This window comes from Drosophila ananassae, chromosome 2L (assembly GCF_017639315.1).
Source record: "Drosophila ananassae strain 14024-0371.13 chromosome 2L, ASM1763931v2, whole genome shotgun sequence".
In the NCBI taxonomy this organism is placed as follows: domain Eukaryota; kingdom Metazoa; phylum Arthropoda; class Insecta; order Diptera; family Drosophilidae; genus Drosophila; species Drosophila ananassae.
In genome coordinates, this window is record NC_057927.1 from 1059507 (window position 1) to 1080979 (window position 21473).

Consider the following 21473-nt stretch of genomic DNA (forward strand, 5'->3'; position numbering starts at 1 on the left):
TCATAATTATTTAGAGAGTATAGAGTGCTTCAAATTTTGGGCATTCACTGGTTTTTGGTTTCTGGTATTTGATTTTTGATTATTGATGGTGCACATTGACATTGAACAGTAAGGCATACAGTAAAAGCATCGCAAAACTTATAGGTAAATAAACATACGAGTAACCTAATTGAGTTAGTTGGGTCTCAGCAGCAGCCACGGGGGCGTATGCTTAACGTAGTCACTTCGAATGGGAATTTTCACAGTGAAAGATGGTAAAAATCGTAAAAAACACTACACTCCGAGAGGAGGTGTAATGTGCTGAAGTCGGAGGAAAGCTCATTTCAAATTTCATATGTCACTGGTTGAGAGGATTAGTACATTTCACATTTAACGGATTACAGAACTCTTCACTTACTGAACTGCCGGAGTAGAGGTGGAAAATGCAATTTGCTGATAGGAAGATATGGTGAGTGTGTGTTTGAAAGCGGAAGGACGGAAGGAGTCAAGTTACGTGAAAACTGAAATTCCATTAAGAGTTGCAATTAAGGTTGAAAATAGCTCGAACTGAAATCAAATTAAGGCAAGCACACGAGCGAAGCATTAAATGGAATGGCGGTGAAGTCGAGCTGGCTGAGGTAACTGAGGTGGCAACAGGTGCAAGGACGTGGCCCGCCGAGGACAATGGCCAGTTTCGGGGGAATTGCATTCAGCTGGCAACGCAAAGTGGCCATTATAATCCAAGGGGCTTTGTGGCCCAGAAATCAATGGGGGAAGGGGACGGTGAGGACCGGGCCATGTCAACAATGTCAAACACTTGTGGCCGAGATGCAGGACGTTTTGTGTTTATTGTTCGGCCCGCAGGCCTACAGCCACTTGAAACTTTTCGGCTGTGTGTGTACAATGTTGATCTCCGCCTGCGGCGCAATTCGTGCGGTTTTATGCGAAAAAGGTTCTGTGAGCCAGCCAGCTCGGGGAAACAAAAAAGATGAAAATGGAAAACCGAAAGCAATTTGTTGATGGAGGCGCAGCAAGCAGTACGTGTAAGTGGCATTTGGGTTATTTTATGTTTTCTTATTTGGTGAGTGCCAAAGCCAAGCCGAGGTGGAGTAAAGTGAGCTGAGAGTGGTGTCCGAGGGCCTCGGAACAGTCTTACCGGTGGCGGGGCGCAGATTCGCCCACACCCAGCAGTTGCAATGGCGCTAATATTGACAGTGGTCGACAATTAAGTCGAACAGTGGCTCCTCGCTTTCGTTCCCTCTTTTGGGTCCTGGGAGCAGTGTTCTTTGCTAGCCGGATGCTCTGAGAATCTGCAAAGAAATCAATAGACAAGGCATTATAATCCTATCTCATTCAAACTGGCAGAAGTATCCGCCAAAACTTTTAGGAAAAATGAAAAAAGAGCCGTCAAAGCGCCCAACCAACTCAGACAGCCATCAGTTCGAGGATGTCCAGTCGAGTGATTGAACCAACGAATGAAAACTGACTGACTGACGGACAGGAGGCCCTCCCTGGGGACAACTGGCTTTCGCCTTTGTGGCCGTTTTCCTGGTATCCTGCCTGCTTGTCGGCCAAACATTGTTTTTGGTTCATTGCACTGGCAGTGGCCGCTAACTGGGGCGAAGCCCACTCACACAGAAGCAAAGCCCCAAAACATTCGCCACAGGAATTTTGTATGTAAATAACCCGAACTGGCCTCCCCAGGCGCCGGGTAAACAACACCTTTACAAATCGGCAGGCTGTGGTCCTAGCCAAGTGCGGGAAAATTGCGTTAATGGATCCCCCGAGACCCAGGGCATACGAAATTCTGATTCACAAAATCATAACCGAAACATTTACTGGAGGGGACGTAATGGGCAATCTCTAAAAATGCAAATAAAATAGTTTGCATTTTAATCTTGCTTGTTAAAAAATGGCTCTTTAGTGGCTGCCACTTTTGGTCCTTGCTGACGCAATGAGATGCACATACAATTTAAAGTTCATTACAAAGTCAAACCAATAACTTTTTGTGGAAAGAACGCTCTTGTTTTCAGGACCCTCCCGTCCTTAATCCCGGATTCATGACATAAGCTTCAATTATGAGTCTGTGTGAGTGAAGCATATTACGTATACGCAGCGGACGCCTCGCTGTCTGCGGATTACTTTTAGCGAGCAGCTGAGGACATCCGCCGCCCACGAAGCTGCTGGGTCTCCTAAGAGACAGATCTGACATTTGGCATTTTCCACGAGCAGTCGTGGCCCGAAATGTCAAAGTTCGCCGGCGGGGCCGGATAAAACGTGTAACAATTGTAGCACACAGGCCGCCAGGACTCAACAGAGTGCTGGTAATCGATTTCATTATTTATGGCCCCGATTGTTTGTTTTGCCAACCAAAATAGCAATGGTAAGCCTATTTGGTTGCCCAAAACTCAGCCTTATTGAATTACTCCTCAGGTTGAGCCTTGTTTAGTTGGAAAATTAAGACGGTCGGGCCCATCAAATTTCTGGCCTTGCTTACATAATTCATGCAGTCGGCATGGTATTTTGCTCTCGGTTGGCCGGCAAGTGTGTCTAATTTGGCCGAAAACTTTCATACTTTCATACTGGGTTGTCTGGCAGGCTGTGTGAAAAGTTTCTGAATTAATAATCACAGTAACGTGTTGAGGGTCTCGCCTGTCTGGGCATGTCAGAGTTTCGAACTCCCAAATCTGTGCTCGCTCTGTGGCAGGAAAAAGTTTATAGCCAGGCTTAACTTAACCCTGCTCCCCGCTTTTAGCCCCTAAGTTCAGCTCGGTCGCCCACCACAATCCATCAACGTCGGGGGAGAATTAAAGTTCGGGTTCTTTCTGTGGCAGCATAAGCAGTTGCATTTACTGTCAACCGTGCGTTATATAAACTGCAGCAAAATCGCAGGAAACTCTTGGGGGCATCCGAGCGGAGTCGTACCTAACCCATTTTCCAGCGGAAAAACGGAATTTTCTTTCCTGGGACCTGGCTTGTCATAAAACAGGGCTTAATGTCTTTTCGATGGTAATTAAAAATGCCAGCCATCTGAGTCTATCCAGACCTGCGGTGCTGCCGCACGCAAATTGTGACAGCTATTTCCGTCCGGGAGGTCAAAGACTTGGGGGGGCTAGCCTCCTAGAGAAGAGTCCTGAGTGTCTACCCACTGAAAGTTTCAACTGAATACCCTAACTTTTAACGGCTCTATGATTTTAAATTAATTTTTTCCAACCAATTAGCAGTTGCTAAACCACCACTCAGGATTGTTTGCTGTTCGGCACCCCGCTGGCAGTGGGTTTGTGGGTTAGCAGGTTACCACCACCCCCGCCCCTGAGCCACTCCTGTCCCCTCGCAGCGCCCCCTCTATTCCGGCGGGGGGAACGCCTTAATCGCCAGCTAAGTCGCGCTCTTTGTTTTACTTGTAATTCAATAAAGCGATGCGATGCGGTGCCACAGTGCCTCGCTATCCTCGGGGCCTGCGTTTTGTTGTTACGGCGTCGTCTACGCTTATCACGTACCCACACAGACACACTCACACTCACACTCTCACACACAGATACAAACACTCGGACTAGCTGATACAGAAATTTCGTATATATTTTTTCTTAGCCGTGCTTCGATTTTTCGGCAATTGCACTTGTTTGTGTTACCAAAATTGCTAGAAATCCACTGGAATCCGCGCTATCTAGTCGCTGACAAGCGAATGAACGTCGGAACGATGCCTTTGAATGATCAAAAAGTGAACACAAAATGAGTTTAGATAATTTTGAGATTTTGATGGAGAATGGAAAGCTAGAGGACTTTTTCTGGCTGAACTGTCAACGACGGTGATGAAATTTTCACTGAGCGAGTGGCCTTTTCCCGAACACGAGTTTCCCACCAAAAAGGAACGCGAGTCCAAAGGCATGTGAGCGCCAAAAGAGAGCTGGAGAGTAGACTGTTAGCAGGAGATTAGGAGAGAGAGATAAGTACTGAGGTTTTTATAAGCCAAACTACAGGAAGGTCCTTTACTTTTTGAATTAAAATCAAGATTTTCGATTTCTACAGAGATTCTGGTGATAAATTTGTATTAATAAACACGCTTAATTAATAAATATATTAAAATTTACGAATGAACCGTTATTTTTATGGCACTCACCAACACTGGTCTATCTCCAGAGAGAGTTACAACCCCAAATAGTGCGCAGGTGCAAGGTGGGGAACCTGCGGGCGTATCGATTCATTGAGGCCCACTTTACGCTACAAATTCCACCAACCCCCTCGGGAAGTACACAAGAAGAAATAATGTATTCCTTAGGTTTTGATAATTATGACTGGTTATTATCTAATTCTGATTTATCATCCCCCCTATTGATAACAAAAGCCTAAAAAATTTAAGAAATACAAAAGTATTTCTCGCAGTGCACCTGCTGGGCCTTTTATTTTTATCAGTAAGCACAGGTCTAGGGGCCTGGGGAAATGACAAAAATAGAGAGCCGCAGAGCTGTGGAGCACACTCGAGAGCGCCAAAAGTGATGGCTTAAACGTATTTTTCTGGCAATGTGGCAACCCAGCCACGAACAAGCCACAAAGCGCGAACGGCCAAAACAAACGAAGATGTGGCCAAAAAGGGGGCCACAAAAGAGCCAGAGCGCGAGAGCGATGGGGAAAGAAAGAAAACAAAACAGCAAAGCTTGGCTTAGAGCGATTTCCGTCTCTGCGAGATTCAGTTTCAGTTTCCAACCACCTCTCGAGCCGTCAACGTGTCAGCGGATAGTCGAGATACAAGATACAATATCCAAGTCCGAACTCTGTGTGTTGCGCGTTCTGAAAGCTTCAGGCCGTGTTGGTTTTTGTGTTTTGTGCAGGTAGCTGAGTACACGATTAACTAATTAATAAACAACCAGAAACGATAAACAGAAGCCTCGGCCAACAATAAGTAAACAACGAGCTGTTGCATAAAACTCGTTTTCACGTGTTGCAGAGCGACGTGTGATCGAAAAAGAGCTGAAAACTGTTGCCAACTCTCAAAAGTGAACACAATCTGTTGAATTATTAATAAACTCTACTAATATAGCTACTGATTATGGTCCACTTCATGCAAATATCAAATGGTTCTGAAACTTATAAGCTAGTGCCAGGATTTTGCGCGAATTCGCATTCAATATTTAAGCCCGTTTTTGCGCTCAGTCTGGCTGGCTCAGAAGATTAATCTTCCCACTCCTTTTGGCTCTTAGCTCTTTTTCTGTTCTCTTAGATGGAGCAAAAATCTCTTTTTGTACTGCTTAGTTTTCTTATTAACTAGCAAAAATGACTAACTATTTTGGGTTAGAGCTTTAACCCGGTATGGCTACTGGGTTGCACTCGAAATATCTCGGCTATGAGCTAAGCACTTATCTAAGTGCTAATGTAATTGCGCTCTCGGGTCCGATAGGTGTCTGTGTAGGTGTGAGGGCCATTTCCGCCTGGCTGCTACCAAAAAAACTTCTGGCCAGTAGAAATTAGACGCATTAATTGCCCATTCCAAGCATCGATCTCTAAGCATAGGCCATAAATTATTCACAAAAGTGTCGCCTTTCCGTGCAATTATTTGCTTGGCGTTTTAGCTTTTTTCATGGCATTTTCAGCTAATGACGTAAGACAGTTTTTTAGCTTTGTCCGGCCAATACAAAAATATATATTTTTCAAGCAAACTCGTTTCATTCCGAGCCATTCCGAGTCATTGTTTTTGATTTGCGAAACCCTTTTCGGAGTATTTCATCTGGAGTTTCAATAAGGTCGGGGTCGACTTGAAAACGAAAGCCAGACGTGGGGATCCGAGCTTTATCAGATAATGAGAGCATATTAGAAGATCCGAAAATTAGAAAACCGATGCACTGGCCTCACGTCCGGGTACTTAAAGTTTCCTAGAAAGTTATGCCCTCGCACAATCCGGAATCTTAAAAATGCAGCTGAGTAGATGAAACTCAGAAGATAATGAATCCAGCTGGGCCTAGTTTTTGAGTCACCGGAGAACAAACACTAGGATGAGTAATTTAAAGGCAACAAATAAAGGCCAATGAGCCAGCTGCCAGTTGTGACTTGACAACTGCGTGAGCTGCATGAAGTGGGCTATAATCAGAGTCAGAGACAATTGCACAATTGCTCAATTGGCCGATAAACAAAGTGGGTAATTTCAGTTGGCCAAAAGGAATACTCCACCCGGACACAGGCGCACAAGAATAATGGCGAAGGAAACCCCAGTCCTATGGCTCCTGCCACTCCTCGTGCTGGTCGGACAGGTAAGTGAAAGATAATTAGGCCCTCTTGGACATTTCACTTTTCATTTGCATACAATAATGTTCTGAAAACGGGGCCATCAGCCCTTCCACTCTTTCCGCTTTTCCAATTTCCAACTCGGCCTATACCATTTTCACGGCGACTCTGAGAATTTTCCGCGGCAGTTTTCCAGGCCAGACAAATTAATGAACTCGCCAGCATTGGGCCGTGCAGTTGGGCCAGTTTATCAATAGCAATGGCCATGGCCATGCCTACAACTCCAACAACAAAAACTACAACTACAACTACAACTGTAACTATAACTATAACTCAGCGGGCAGGCTTAAGTCCCCTCCCTCCGCCGTTCTACCCCAGATGTACTACTGACCGATATCTTAACTTTTACCCAGCCGAGTGCCCCCCACTTGGCCCTTCTAGTTCTACGATGCCATTGTTCGTCCGCGCCTCAGGAATGCTTTTGGTTTTAGGTTTTAGGTTTTCGGTTTTGGTTTTTGACTTTTGATTTGGCTTGCTTCGATTCGGGCTTCCTATTAAATGGCACAAATCCATCGCGGTGAGAGCGACTTGGCAGCAGGGCTTGGCATCAATTGAAATTGGTTCAAGAGTGGATTGAACCGATCGGGGTTTTCTGGAGTTTTCTTGGTCGCTTGCACTAGAAATAATATTAAAGAAAGTATTGTAGAATGAATACGACTACTACTACTTGCACAGATTCCTTAAAAATCCATCAATTGCCTTTTAAAAGCTTACTCGTTTACTTAAATTTAGTTGAGAGTACACCTTGAATCCGAGCATTGTTTCCCAGCTCGGATGTTAAAGTTTCTGGACTTCTCAGACTTCTAAAGACATCTGAGTCGGGCCGCCCTTGCGACTGCCGCCCACTCCTCTGAAAGCCGAAATACCAAAACTCAAAATTGATAACGGGTATGTTGAACTATTATCCGTCGAAGTCAGCGGCCGTCGGGGAATGACATCATAAAGTGCCCGGCAGGGGCGAGGGCGTGGGCGTCGAATTCGCTCTCTGGGCTTGGCAAACAGAGACTGGCGGCCCACAGGCCCCGGGGACCTCGAGTACGGCGGCATCCGACACCCGGCCAGGTTAGTTGGCTCTTGGTTAAATGCAAAACTCACAAAACCTTGAAGCAAATCGTAAAAGCAACGGCAAACAAAACGCAGTCTCTCGGTTATTTGTCAGAGTGTTGGTGATGGCGATGATGAGGATGGCAGTGATAATGATATAACTTTACCCATAATGATATGAGTGGTGGGAGGAGGGGTGGCTGGGACAGGTAGGAGGATGCCAGACAGAGGTACATGTGTGCGAAAGTGTGCGTGTTAAGTGTGTGTTAAAATTGAAACTTGGCTCGAATCTTACGGTACTCGTCGGCTCTTCATCTCTTACCCGCTTTTCACACTCATTAAACAATGGCCGAACTAAAGCCTTATTCGGCCCAAAAGGTTGTTAACACACAAAGCCCAGAAGACTCTGGCTAAGGATTAGTAGTTCCCGCACACACTATGTCTGTCACACTGACATCGAGATGCCCAAACTTGGCCGACAAATAACTCATTTTAATTGACGCCTAAATATTGACTTGCATATTAGCGTGTTTCGGTGTACTTGTTGTCACTGCCGCGGTTGTTTTTGTTGTTACGGGCCATTAAAATCAGTTTCAATGTCAACGCACACACCGGCACAGACATAAGCTGAAAGCGAACGAAATATGCTAATTCTCGAAGCCATCCAATTCCAAATTAATATATGAATATATGGCGATCCAGCAGAGTATATATATGCGCATACAATGAGCCAGTCTGTCGTCATGGCTCTGGCCTGCCAGCCGCCATATAAGCCAACAACAACCCACCAGCAGCCAGCGACTCGAAAAAGCTGAATAAAACCAAAACAACCAGCAAGAATCTGGTGTTTTTGGCCAGAAATGACGCGTTGAATGCGACCACAGGTAGCTTGTGTTGGCTTGTGGTTTCTGTTTTCCTGGGGATTAAACAAACTTCTCCGTTAAGAGCTGCTACTTTTATGTGTACAGGCCAAGCATACTGGGGAAATATGATACAGTACCTCATAAATTCGATATTGTCTCGCACAAAAAAATCAAACAATCTTAATCGTTATTATTAAAGCCATACAAAGTTTAATTGCTCTCAGACCCTTTTAAATTTCTGTGAGAATAAAACCTCACTTCTTGTTAGGGTATTGATTTTTATAATTTATTTTACCATTTATTTATTCAAGGTATAAAATATCCAAGTCAGCATTCTGTTTTTAAAGTCTTCTCGACCATTTGCAAATGATTGATGACCGAACTCTTTCTGACAGAAAAATCAGAAAACACTTGATTGTGATTGAAATTGTTTTAGAACCGCTCTTGCCTAGAGCAGAGCAACTTGAGCTACCCACTTATGGTGCCCCCATCCGAGGGTATCAGAACTAAACCGCAAAACCATTCTCGACTGCCAAGCACGTGCTTCCCAGGCCTGCCAAAAGCCAATTGAAGTGGTTTTAGACCCCACCGGCCCTCCGGTCTTCAGAATTACTGCTGCGGTGGCAATAAAAAGAACAATATTTGATATGCTGCGTATGAGTATGAGTGTACTCGAAAATATGATTCACAGCTCACTCTCTGACTAACGATAAGTCGGGCGCATGATTCTTAGAACTTCCGATGAGCCAGCCAAGGCAGCGGCAACGGCAATTCGGGAAGAAACAAAAGACTTAGACAACAAACTCGTTGATTGTCTTGGCACTTTATTGAAATTCTTAGGTTCTTGTTTGAGAATACCTATGTGGTTTTTGTTTCTGAGTGCTAACGGTTTGCCGAAGATACAGTTTGGCGTTTTATCAAAACGAGCTACGATTTATTCTTAGTCTGCCACTGATAACCGCAGAATGCCGGGCCCGGGCCATTATGCTCTAATTAACAGAAAATATGACCACTGACTGGCTGCATATTGACCACAGATGCCGGGTGCAATGAAGTGCACTCGATCGGGCTGTCCATAAGCGGGCTGAGAGACTTGAACCGAAGACCGGGGCAATTAGAAGAGCAACCAGTTTGGTCACTGCACGCAACTCAAGCTCCGCACTGGGTTAGTAGTATCGCGTCTGATGGCAGAAGTCTGGCCCCTGGACAGGAAGCCGTTTCCATTCTCGACGGCTTAGATGCTGGCTGAGATGTCGGGTTGCGCGACTGGGCCATTAGATCGAGAGTGCGCAGTTAGAATTCCCAACTACATGGACTACCTGGGCATAACTCCCGGGGAGCGCCAACAAAATGGCATGTTTATGTCAACACCGAAACATTCGCACATGGGGATCTCTGGCATGGGCAGATATGACTCCATTCTATGGCTATGGCTACGACGCGTTTGAAATGGATAAAAATTGTTCCCGTGTTATGTAAAGTTCTGTCCCAATTTATCGTGTTTTCTCTGTAGATTGATGGAATCACTATTATGTCTATTAAGCTGTGAGATCAAACCAATCCGGCTGGCACTGCCTGCGCAATTTAACGCCGCTCCGATCGCTCAGTGCGAATTATTTTATTTTTTGCTTTGTGCTCCGTAGCGTGAAATTCATGAAAATGTATGCAAAAGTGTTTGGCATATTGGGTCATCCTCTGGTCGCCATCCCCCAGCCCAGGCGGAGAAAGTTCTTTCTTTGTCAGACTTTTCTGACTCGGTTAGCACATTTCATTATTTGATTAACTTGCATTGTTCACCTGCAGCCTGCCCTGCTTCTCTGTTTCTGTTTCTACTTTTATTTCTATTTGCTTCTCTGCCCCCAACTCTCTAGCCCCTGTCAGTCAGTAAACAAAAACAATTTAGCAATTGTTTTTACCTTTGTTTTTCTGCTCCAGCTTCGGGCCACGGCGGTAAAAGTAGGTTTTATTCGAAACTAATGGGAAAAACTGTTTCTGTTCCCCAAGTATCGCAGTATCGCTGCACCGACGACTGTCATTGAGGCTCATGGCTTTCGGGTAATTTTCAACTCAGTATGGGGCCTGCTTTCAGATTCTGTCCGAGATGATGCGCATGGAATGTGCACATTTATGAAAATTGCAGACATACTGAGGGCTGCTGGGAACACAACTCGTCTGTGGAATGGCTTTTTCGTGCAGCGTGGTTCTTTTTTTGATAGCAATTAAGGCAAATGGTCAAAGAAAGTGTGACAACTTTTAAATCACGACGGCCAATTGTTTGAATCAACTAAATGATGACTAAGGGCTAAATGTGAAACGAAAGCTTCGGCTTCAAATCCGTGTTAATGCACCCGAATTTACCCAATTCTTAAAATCTTTTCTGTGAAGAAGAGTAGTGGTTAGAACACACAGATGCAATTAAATTTCTCTACTTATCGAAGGCAAGATCGATTTCCATTTCCCTTCAGACTTTTCCAGCAAGGAATTAGCCTTCTCTACCTAATCTGGTCTGTATGCATAATGCCCATCGGAACCTGCCCATTTTTGGCTGCCACAGATGTCTAATTCAATTAGAGAAAACTTTCAAAACACGACCAGCAATTGTAAGCAGATAGTACTTAACATAATTTCCCAGCTGGTCAAAAAACCATTAAAACATGCAGCTACTGGAGAACAGAATTCCTCAGCAAACATAAATAACCCGTGGAGAAGACCGTTTGGAATGTTGTTCAGCAATATTTTGAAGAAGTTACAAAGCGCTTCTATTGATTGCTTTTCAACGGCCGACAACAAAGCCAGACGTAGTATTTACGGGACAGAGGGAAAGAGGTCGCGGGGTCGGACAAGTGCTTATTATTATATTAGTGGTACGACAGCGTTTCATTATGAGCCACACAATTGACCCACCGAGTGGTGGAACGTGCAGACAGAGTCGAGTCAAAAGGTGGGGCCTAAGAAGGCAGCCCAGCTAACAGGTAATAGGTAACTCGGCACTCGGTGGAATAGGGACCGGGCTCTTCCCCAAAGACAAGCCTTGGAATTAGCGCGTCAGAACATCAATGGAAAGCGCTCCGACAATTGAAATTTAATTGAAGCTGCGACGACATTAATTGCCGACTGCTTTTCTTTCTTCCTGCGACTTTGGGTGTTTATCTCTGGGCCCTGGACCGGGGATCTCCTCGGGATGATAAAACCGTTGGAAAACCCTTTCAGCTGTCAGTCGGCGACGCCGTTTGCATTATATAATCAGCCCGGCCAAAGCTTGCAATCGGAACGGGTTTTCGGCGATGTCAGCTTCATTAAGCTTTTGGTCAGGTCCGGCCTGGGCAACGACTGCGAAGCTCTGCCCGAAAAGCCAGCTCGGCACATAAATACTTTTTCGTCCAGTTGGAGATGCTACACTTGCAAAAAAATGGGACTCAAAAAGCTTTGAAAAAAGTAGAAAATACCTCCTTCCATTAGATGTATTGACTGCATCACATATCCCTTTAATCTTTTAATATCTCTGGCTTATAAATTGACTAAAATTATTTGAAAAATTTTGACAAGTGCACTGTAATGCGAGTTAAACGGCAATTTATGCGCTGCCAGTGAAAATACCGTGACAATTTGCAATCAGCCACAGTCCAAGTTGCAGCTCTTGCCCCGGCCAAGTCGGAGTCGGAGTCAGAGCCAGAGCCAGAGTCCGAGGCTTGGCCCGGCTTTATGTTATAATTTACCTCGAGCTGAGCTTTATTGCCGAGCGCCACATAGCGGAAATTCAAATGCACACGAAATATGTTAAGAGCGGCCCCTCTCCCAACTCCCATCTCCCACCGCCCATCGGCTTTTGTTATGCACGAGTTTTGTTTTCGCTTCTAATCCAAACTTGTTGCACATGTTTTCAATGTTTTTGCCAATCTATGTTGGCCAACTATGCGCCCAGCTGCACTAGGCACTCCGGCGATTGTATCGATTGCTTTAAAAACAAAACAGCTGTGGCTCTTACGAAATATTAAATTGGCCCAAACGGGCATAAAGGAAACACACCCCGCTAACCAGCCAGCTAGCCAGGTAAATTGAGTGGAATTAGCCGCACTCATAAATCACAATCACATTTAATTGGCCACAAAAAAAAGGTGATCATGTTTCAGAACTCCATCTCGATGTGGGAGCTGGCCAACTCTAAAAATATCCCACTTCACTCCCACTTAAGTAAATAAAGTAAATATTAGCTGAGATACCATTCGAGGATTGGATGTATATCGGCTGAGATATAGACATCCCAGTGGACCATATTGGCCGTTTTTTATTTACAAATCCATTAAGGTATTCCACTGGGATATATGTAGACATCGCTGTGGTTCATATGGGCTGCCCATTTTCCCTCCTCCTTAAAAAAATTCTTAGCTAAATTTTAAACCGCACTCTTTTAAGATAGGTATTTTTTTTCTTTCTTTTGGGAGAATGTTTACGAAAACGTGCAATTTCGGCACATAAAATTCAAATTCGAGTGCCCATTCTTCTAAAATAGAACTCAATAAAAACCTTTTTTGAAAGACGAGCCATAAAATCTTTCCTACCGAGTTTCCCACGAACACTGCTGCCTCATTTATTTGCTCTAAGCCAAACTTCATTTTTCACTTAGCCTCGTCTGCAGTTTTGTCATTCCTAAACGGATAATTGCCCCGGCGAAACATGGCCGGCTTTCCTGTGTACTAATTGCCCACGTCAGTTGGTTAGTTGGCTCTAAAACGGCTTAAATGCTTAAGCGCGGCGGGCCGAACACTTTTAGTTTATGGCCATATAAATCACCTTCATCCTGGGCTAATGATCCTGGCCGAGTCAGGGCTCCAGCTGTGTTTCGATTTTTATTTCTGTGATACGATCTGCATACAGAAATTTTTGAAAAATCACCCGACATTAGGCCGGGTGTCCTGTGGGGAATATCCATCAGGCTGGAAAATTTTGCAGCTCACTGGCTGTTGGCTTCGTGACTGGCAGCGCAAGTGTCTAATTGTATTTTTGGTGTCTAATTCCCATTTCCATTTTGAGACCACAATCAGAGCGTGTTGCATAATACAAAGGCAATGCTTAACGTGCGATTTTTTGTTTGTTTGTTATTTTAACAAGCCGCCGCACACTCGAAAACGAAACGATAGTGAAACGGGCATGCAAAAACTATTTTAATTGACTGCCAGCACAGCCAGCCAGCAGAAAAAATGCAAAAGCCCTGGCGAAACAATTGGCTTTTTTGCCAGCCAGCGACAAATTGTCATGGGAGTTGCTGCAGCGGCTCGGGGACCCAGGGACTGAGCATCCAGCTCCATCTCATGTGACCCTCATGGCGCATTGAACCCCATGCGGTGGGGGCGGCAGAGTCCGCATTGGCGGAGGTGGTAGCTCCGCTAGGGGATTACGGAGCCTGGCTTATTGAGATGCAATAAATTGCTGATGGCATGCAAAGTGGTTGTTCTAGTTGCCATAGAAAGTGGGACGCTGGCCAACATGTTTTTGGCATTCGGCCTGCCGGAGAACTGGGTCGCCTGGCTGCACTGCATTTCACCTGACTGACGTACAGTAGCATCGGAACTCGGAGTAGAAAATTAATTGCTTCGATGACTGAACGAAATTTCATATATTTTTTTTGACGCGCCGAAGGGCGGACTGTTGCGGCAGCCTTTCGAAAGTAAATATAAATCAAAGGCCAGCCTTTCGCCTTTCCCGGCGTGGCAGGCTCTTTGCAACAAAAAGTCCACCGCCCGAGGTCCGAGAAACGTGAGCTCGGCTGCCGGACCACAGAGGCGGCGTCTGGGCGATTGTCATGACATGACTTACTTAACTCTGTTACTTCTTATCCAGCAGCTGCACTGATATTTTAAATAATAGTTTACTTATAAATGTAATATTTCACTAGCAAGTTCGTGTCTTAAGTCATTTGATTTAATAAATAAAAGTGCAAGCACTTTAACAAAATTAGTCATCCATCATATTAATATTGTATCTAAGAATAGTGATATGTTTGTTTTTAACTTTTCCAAAGTGTATTGGCTCCATTTCATTGCGATTGCCAGTTCCTAGAGGCAGTTCTGTGGGCTCAAAAGCTGGAGCACAAATTCAATTATCACGACGGAGCGACAGCAGCCCAATAGTCGGGCACGCCAATAAATTATCTCCGAGCCAAATGGCTTTGACAGTGCTCGGCTGAAAGCTGTAAGCTGAAACCGAACTGACCCAAAACGTGCAGAACTTTGGCAGCTCGCTGTTCTGGCCCAGAGTTCTTTGAGGTTTTCTAACTCCGGGTCCGCTGGCTTTGCCTTTTTGCAATTAATTGCGACCACGGCTTGCCGGCTCTTTCGGTTAACCATTTTAAATTAATTTGAATTTTCCTCGTTTGCTGTGGCTGCTGTTTTTTTCTGGTGTTTGTCCAATGAGTCGGCATTAACTGGCCGGCCGTGTTAGTTCCCAGGGTCCCGGAATCGGGTCAAAGTTATTAACCGGAGAAGCGGCTAACACTATGCGTATTTTTCGTATTCATTGCAGGTCACCACACAGGAACCGGCGTCCGGGGCGCCCGGAGAATTCGCTCCACATGTGACGGCCACTTGCAAGGCGGGCACGATGAACATCAAGGTGAAACTGAACTCCGGCTATACGGGAGCGGTGCACGTCCGGGACTACCGCACGCCTGGCTGCATGGCCATGGGCGATGGCAGCGACTCGGTGGCTTTCAGCCTCAATCTCTGGGCCAAGCAGGGTGCCAGTGACTACTGCGGCATCCTGGTCAGCAACGTGAGTGGAAGCAATGTAAGCATAACCCCAGAGCTTCTTTAACAATATTAATCACTAAGCATCAAAACGTTTAATGTGGAATTTTTCGACAATTTGTGGGGTTTTGAGATTATTATATTCCGGTCTCATAATAAAACTCAATGTTAGGAGGCGTTTTGGTAATTTTTGAATTAAAGAATCAAGACTAACCACATTTGATTCGATTAAAACATTATTCAAATTATAGAGGCTCTTAGTCCCGGCAGTCAAAAAGTTCGTGTCTTAAGTCTTTCGATTACTCTTCCCTCAAGCGACAAAGACAAATTAATTTTGTCAGCAGCCGAATATAATTTGCAAATTGCTACCAAAATTCAGCACTTCAAACAAAGAAACCAGCCATTGTGAATTGTGAGGCAATAGTGGGCAACTAGAAAACCGGCGACCCGTAAAGCCTTAGCCTTCTCTAGAAGAGACCAGATTATCGGAGTTCGAGGTCTTGTGTGGCTAAAAAGGGCACGCATGCCCATAAATTTGAGCCCGCCTATCGACAAGTATCGCACTTGGCTCGGAATCAGCGACTGAGGCTGCCACGGCAGTCGGGTCTATATAGTAACGATGGCAATAAAAATCAAGTTTAATCCTACGTGCATCCCAGGCGTTGACAGCGATTCCGTGTGGGTCTGACCGTGGACTCAGTCCAGCATTTCCAGACAAAAGCAAATCCCATTAGATGTAGCCGATCCATCCTGTAGAGGTACAGCTGCAAGGAAACGCAAATTATCCGAAGGGCTCACTGTCAGATGCTTATAAGTACGAGCACATACAACATTATTAATTGCAATGTCAAATCGTAGCGACCGCACCCTGTATTCTCAAAGTCAAAAACAAAACTAGGGCCCGCACTCACTTTCCGAGCTTCGGGGCCCACCTTCCTTTGGGTTTCTCTGCGGATTGCGAACAAAAAAGGGGAGGTCCCCCATAAAATTAAATCATTCTTATCGCCACTGCGGCTGGATTTTATTTTTATATGTACTCGAACACGCATATATCCGCTTAGGTAGATCCAAGTACAGTGAAAAATATCTTTAGCAAGGCTTTATTATTTCTAAATTAAATATATATATACTTTTTAATGGACTATAAAGGGGACATTTTCCCACCTTATTTCCTAATGATTTAGCTTTATAGTTTTTTTTTTTGCCGATTGTTAACAACCTTCCCAGTTCTGGCTTTCAATCCTTTACTGTACTTAAATATTTAATGTAGGCAGTTCCCTGGGAGTGCCTTGGCAGCTCGCGCCGGCGTCTGGTGTTTCTGCTTCAGACTGCGGATTTCACATGCCCAGACACAGACACGGCTTTCCACGCTTCGGGTCTGAGCTCGACTTTGACAGCATTCCAAGCCGCTGCTGTGGCTTATTTCGATGCATGTAGTTGCTATTGTTGCTGCGAGTGCGTGGAATTTGTGTCAAAAGAATGTTTTTGTGCGGCGACGCAATCGCTGATTTTATTCCTCTGTGCAAATATTTGTGTGGAGCTTTAATTGCTGGCGAAATGCCTTCGGTCCTCGCTGACCTTGAAAGGCAAACTGCAGAATACCGAACGCCACTTTCGCCCTCTGCCTCCCCCTTAGGGCGATGTATCTGGATCTGTATCTTTGGATCTTCGAATCCGCTCTGGAGCATGAAATTGCCGCTGACAATGGCCAAGACGCCCAGCTATTTTTACATAAAGTTCAAGACTGTTGTGGTGGCTGGATGGCTGCTGCCTGACTGGTGTACTTGAACTTATTTCTTATTATGGCGACCATTATTGTTATTATTTTTGAGTGGGTTGCCATTACATTGCTACACTAGCACTGGTAGTTCTTTGTCTAGCACCCATTATGTACATTTAAATGTTAATTGCAAATGCAATTGCCTCTCGGGCAATTTCAGCACGTTCAGTGCCGTAATCTTAGGAGAGAACTTTTGCCATTTTCTCGACTTCTCTAATAACAGCCTGATAATGAGCTCAACCGCTGTGGCATGCAACTGCGTGACGCATGAGTTGGTCGGCAGATTGTGACATCACTGGTTGCGAGGTATTTATTTGCACTGCGATAAGTTTTTGCTAACCACCCTGACCAAACTCTAATCAAGAATTAACCACAATAAGCCTGTGGAGGCGTCGCTAAAAATATTACAAATATTCATCCGAGCAAACATACAAGTTTAACACCTAATGCTTACCTACACATTCATTTACACTTTTTGTAATGAAAACCAGTTTCGCAGGCAGCTGTGACACAGAAGTGGCAGCGCTTTTTGCACATCTCTTTAGGGAAAGCTGCTCGATTGCATTTGCCATCCAAGCAGGTCAAGGCCAGGCCTACGGCCATAAGGAAAACATTATAAAATATTCTGAGCAACAGTTAGTAAATCGCTGCAGCAATTATTGCTGCTGCGGGCTTGCCCCATTCCTCAGCCAAGCTATCATGGTTTCTGAGATTCTCGGAAAAGAGTTCCATCTGCAGTCACATTCGGCTGCACAACCCAGCAGCTGCAGAGCTCAGTCCGCAGAGGTATTCAAAATTAATTTAAAATAACTACCGAAAACCATGATAGCTGGCTGGCTCCGGAAAAACTCAAGTGCTGGGGGAAAATGCAGAGCCAACCCAAGAGAAAATAAACAACTGGAAAATGCGTCACACTTGGCGGCATTTTGCATTTCCTAGTTGCGCGATTGCATCATGTGACAATTAACATGCCACAAGTGCAAGTTGCAGCCACTTACACTCAGCCAAAGCGCTTCAGATCTGAGTCCTAACCATGGATGGCGCAGATATAGATTTAAGCAAAACAATAGAAGGTATAGTCATTTATTTCATTTTTTTAACTGATGCATATTCATTTTTCCGAGTGCCTTGCTGCCTATGCTCCTATTTTATAGTCGAAGCTTGCTTGGCTTCGCATAAATTGGGACCTAACTCGGTTTTTCCAACCAATCAACATTAACGTCATGGGCATAAACTTTTAATAACCGGCAATTAAATGAACTCTTCCCTCTCCCTCCACCCCACCCTTTCACTACCTTTGATCCCCCGCAGCGGACCGAGGAGCGTTCCATACAGCTGGCCGTGCGTGTGCACAAGACTCTGGAATTGGCGGACGATAAGTTTTATGTGATTACCTGTGGCAAATCGGGCTTCGCGCGGTAAGTTGGCCCAAGATGCTTAGGCTAAGCTGTCTAGACAACTGCACTAAGGACTGGGTCCTGCTCCGTGTGTGCTGTGATTGCTTGGATTTGGTCAAGCTTCCGTCAGTAAAGCGCTCATCAAAGCGCTTGCTCGCAAATCTTCGAAGACCCATACAGCAAATTGTTCCGTGTAGGTGTTGCTCTCAACTGGCCATTACCCATTACCCATTAGGCTTCAAGCATTTGGCATTTGGCCATTGTTCGAATTTCTCCTGGCACTCTGTGCGCGGAACTGGAACTCAAGGCCATTGAGCTCTGGGCCAGAATTCAATACGCTTCTTTCACTTCACTTCTATTCACTTCAGTTCACTTCACTCAATCAAGCATTCCCAAAACTGGCAGAATAATCAATAAAATCCGGAGTGGTTAGTTTGGCAGCAGTTCAATTAACGGTACACAGCCAGCGATAATCATCTTCGAGCCGAATGAGAAACAATTTAATTTACCTTCTCGCCTTGCGGCTCATTTGCATAATGCCAATGACTTTGCTCGCGACTCCAACTTACGCAACTATCTCTCCGATCCAAAACCACATCCCCTCTTACCAACGCTGAGAAATGAAGATGGGATTAAAAAACGGTTTTCCGAAAACGTTGCGCTCTGTTAAGCCCGGAAAAAAGGCAAAGAAATTGTTAACAGCGCCAACATAAAAACATAAAAATCGTGCAAGCCAAGCAACAAATAGTTTCGGATGTTTCTACGGGCCTTTCTGCTCAAGCCACACATATAGTATTTATATCTTCGCTTATCTGGCCCGCAAATGCAACTCATTCTCTGCAGCTCAATGACCGGGAATTGGCGATGCAACTGCAGTTCGGTTGCAGTAGCAGTTGCATAATTGCAGAATTTACAATTGCTTTGCCCAGATTCACCCAATTGGCCAGGCTTTTAATTAGCCCCTGCCACACGGAGCAGTTGCAGCAGTCTACCGTCTACCGTTAGCCGCCGCCCTCGTTCATTTATTTAACCCCAACTTGCCAACAACTATTTCCCTGCAGCGATGACAATGCCCATGTGGTGCTCAAGTTTCTGGAGAACGATCACCGAGTGCGTGAGACGGTCTACGGGCATGAGTACAAGATACGCGCCGAGTTTTCCAAGCCAAATGGTGAGTTATTTGACCCCAGGGGCCTCGTTTGGAAACCACATTTTAACGCTATGCTCTGCTATTACCACTATCAGATACCTACGGCCTGCGTGTGGGCAACTGCTTTGCCTTCGACAAGAAGAACAGGACCCAGAAGCTCACCGATGACAGTGGGTGAGTTGAAATAGTTCTAACCGGGTCAAAAGACTGTGTACTAAGACCCTACACTACCATCTTCCCCCCAGATGCCCCTACGACACGAAGATCATCAGTCGCTTTGTGCCCACAGCCGATGGACGAGCTGCTGAGGCGGTGCTCTCCTCGATGTTCAAGTTCCCCGAGGGTATGCACTTCATTCCACTCCATCCCGAGGCAGATTCAGTCTAACTTTCTTCTGCTCTCCCTTCAGGCTCCGAGGTGCATCTGCAGTGCGATGTGATCCAGTGCTACGGACGGTGTGTGGAGATCGATGACTGCAACGACGTGGCCCTGGCTGGCTTCGGCAAGGGCACCAACGGACCCAGGAAGTTCGGGCCCAACGAGGAGGGCTCCAGCGTGGCCGGAACCACAGTCTTCGTGCTGGATCCCGCCGAGGCCAGATGTGAGTTTGCGCCTGTCCTTCCGGATTATTTATGGTAGTGACTCTTTTATTTTTATTCGGGCAGTGGTTTCGGGGAGCTGCGAAGACGGAATCCGACCCAGCTGGCTGCTCTGGCTGACCATCACCCTGGGCGTGCTCTTCCTGATAATGCTGCTGATGAACATCTTCCTGTGCACGGCCATGAGCTGCAGCTGCGCCAACACAGAGGTAATAAATCCAAATAATAGCACTTTCATCTTCAATAAATCCCGCCAAATTCGAACTCTTGCAGATTATCGAAAAGGAGCCGTCGATCATCGAGGAGTACGATCCTTACCGCAGCTGGCATGGCAGCCAGTACGGATCCCGTTACTCGCTCCACGGCAGGGATGCCCACAAGGGATACACCAGCGGTGGCTCCACGATACACTCAAATAGGTCTGATAGATATTAAGCAGTAGCCACAAAAACAGAGACACCTCCACACTCTACACACACCCCTCTATGCCACACTTCAATATGCATCTGCTCTGCTCTCGTTAATTTTTTCTGGTAGCTGTGGAGCCACACAAACACAATACAAAACAACAACAATACAACAATCAAACAAAAGCATGCCAACAAAGTATCTGTATCTGCGTATCTACGTATCTGTATCTCTGTACCGTATGCTCGTATCTCTCGTTAGCCCGGCTGGACAGCCACAACACACCAGTTCACAACAAAACAGTCCGAAAATCAAAACCTAGAATGAAAACATTTCGTGCCTTAGTAATACTGCAACTGTAATTAACCGAATAGTAATTTGCATTTGTCTACCGGTAATAACTAACTAACTATTCCCTCCTCCCACAAAAAACAAAACAAAAACAGAGAGACTATCGAATGACTAACCGCCAATTTCAAAAGAGTTGAACTAACTAACTGCCTTGAAGATTTCCCTTCTTAATCAATTAAAGGTATTTCAATGTATTAAATTCAAACTTATTCAACGTACTTCCGAAGGTCGATGCCGATCGATAACGATAACGATTATGCAATCGTGCACTCGCGTCCCGGCTCTAGACATTCCACGTTACACGGACAGCGCGCCCATCGGGGACCGCCCAGTAATATTTGAACACAGATCCCAACCGACCCGATCGCGACACTCGAGAAATAGTTTATCTGTAAGATTAGCCTAAGACTAAGACCCCTCTGCGTCTCAAATGTACATAACTAAGCGAAAATTCTGGCCCTTCAGTTTTCCAAATTCTCCAGAGAGATGAAATGATGCCGCTGTAAAATACTACTCTAAACTAAAAGTACTAAAGTTCTCTTTGCCTAATTTTAATGAACAAATCACCTAACATAAGTCATTAGTCGTTTATAAGTGCGAAAGAATGTGTATTAGCGAAATGTTTCAACTACATGTAAAAATAAACAAAAGCAGGCCAACAAAATTAATTTTAAATGAATATGCAACTACATTATAGTCTAAAATGATAAGAATCCTTTGGCAAATGCGTTAAACGTACGAATTGTAATTAATTTAAAATTTTAAAATTTTATTTAATAAAATGACTAAAAATGATTTGACTGCGCATCATCCAATGGGGCGGATACGTGATATTGATGGTTTTCTAATGGGGGTGGGGCGTTAATGGAGATTGTTTATGAGT

General features: G+C 45.0%; 1 protein-coding gene and 1 long non-coding RNA gene across 4 annotated transcripts; one reads left to right on the forward strand and one right to left on the reverse strand.

The window, feature by feature from the left end:
• Positions 1 to 1134: 1134 nt before the first annotated feature.
• LOC116654747 lies at positions 1135 to 3882 on the reverse strand. The gene is made up of 2 exons (XR_004309957.2): positions 3612 to 3882; positions 1135 to 1289 (listed from the first exon to the last, which is right to left on the reverse strand). It is a non-coding gene; the product is annotated as an uncharacterized LOC116654747 (long non-coding RNA).
• A 774-nt stretch (positions 3883 to 4656) lies between these two features.
• Positions 4657 to 21385, forward strand: LOC6500318. Of its 3 annotated transcripts, none has more exons than XM_044714299.1 (11): positions 4657 to 4808; positions 6120 to 6221; positions 14682 to 14945; positions 17997 to 18103; positions 19144 to 19253; positions 19328 to 19406; positions 19478 to 19575; positions 19642 to 19833; positions 19898 to 20040; positions 20105 to 20250; positions 20818 to 21385. In XM_044714299.1, exons 2-11 carry the CDS (start codon positions 6165 to 6167, stop codon positions 20930 to 20932), a joined length of 1311 nt encoding a protein of 436 aa, XP_044570234.1. In that variant the 5' UTR covers positions 4657 to 4808; positions 6120 to 6164; the 3' UTR covers positions 20933 to 21385. The 3 variants fall into 3 exon arrangements, with proteins under 3 accessions (XP_044570234.1, XP_044570235.1, XP_014766498.1); XM_044714300.1 differs by having other exon boundaries at positions 14682 to 14930; XM_014911012.3 differs by having other exon boundaries at positions 4658 to 4808; positions 20105 to 21385.
• The last annotated feature ends 88 nt before the right edge of the window (positions 21386 to 21473 follow it).

Excerpts from the sequence above, each read along its gene's own strand:
- LOC6500318 (XM_044714299.1), top strand. The coding sequence starts at position 6,165 with ATGGCGAAGGAAACCCCAGTCCTATGGCTCCTGCCACTCCTCGTGCTG. Across the intron at positions 18,104-19,143 it reads GGCAAATCGGGCTTCGCGCG|CGATGACAATGCCCATGTGG; the intron begins GTAAGTTGGCCC and ends ATTTCCCTGCAG. Across the intron at positions 19,254-19,327 it reads CGAGTTTTCCAAGCCAAATG|ATACCTACGGCCTGCGTGTG; the intron begins GTGAGTTATTTG and ends TACCACTATCAG.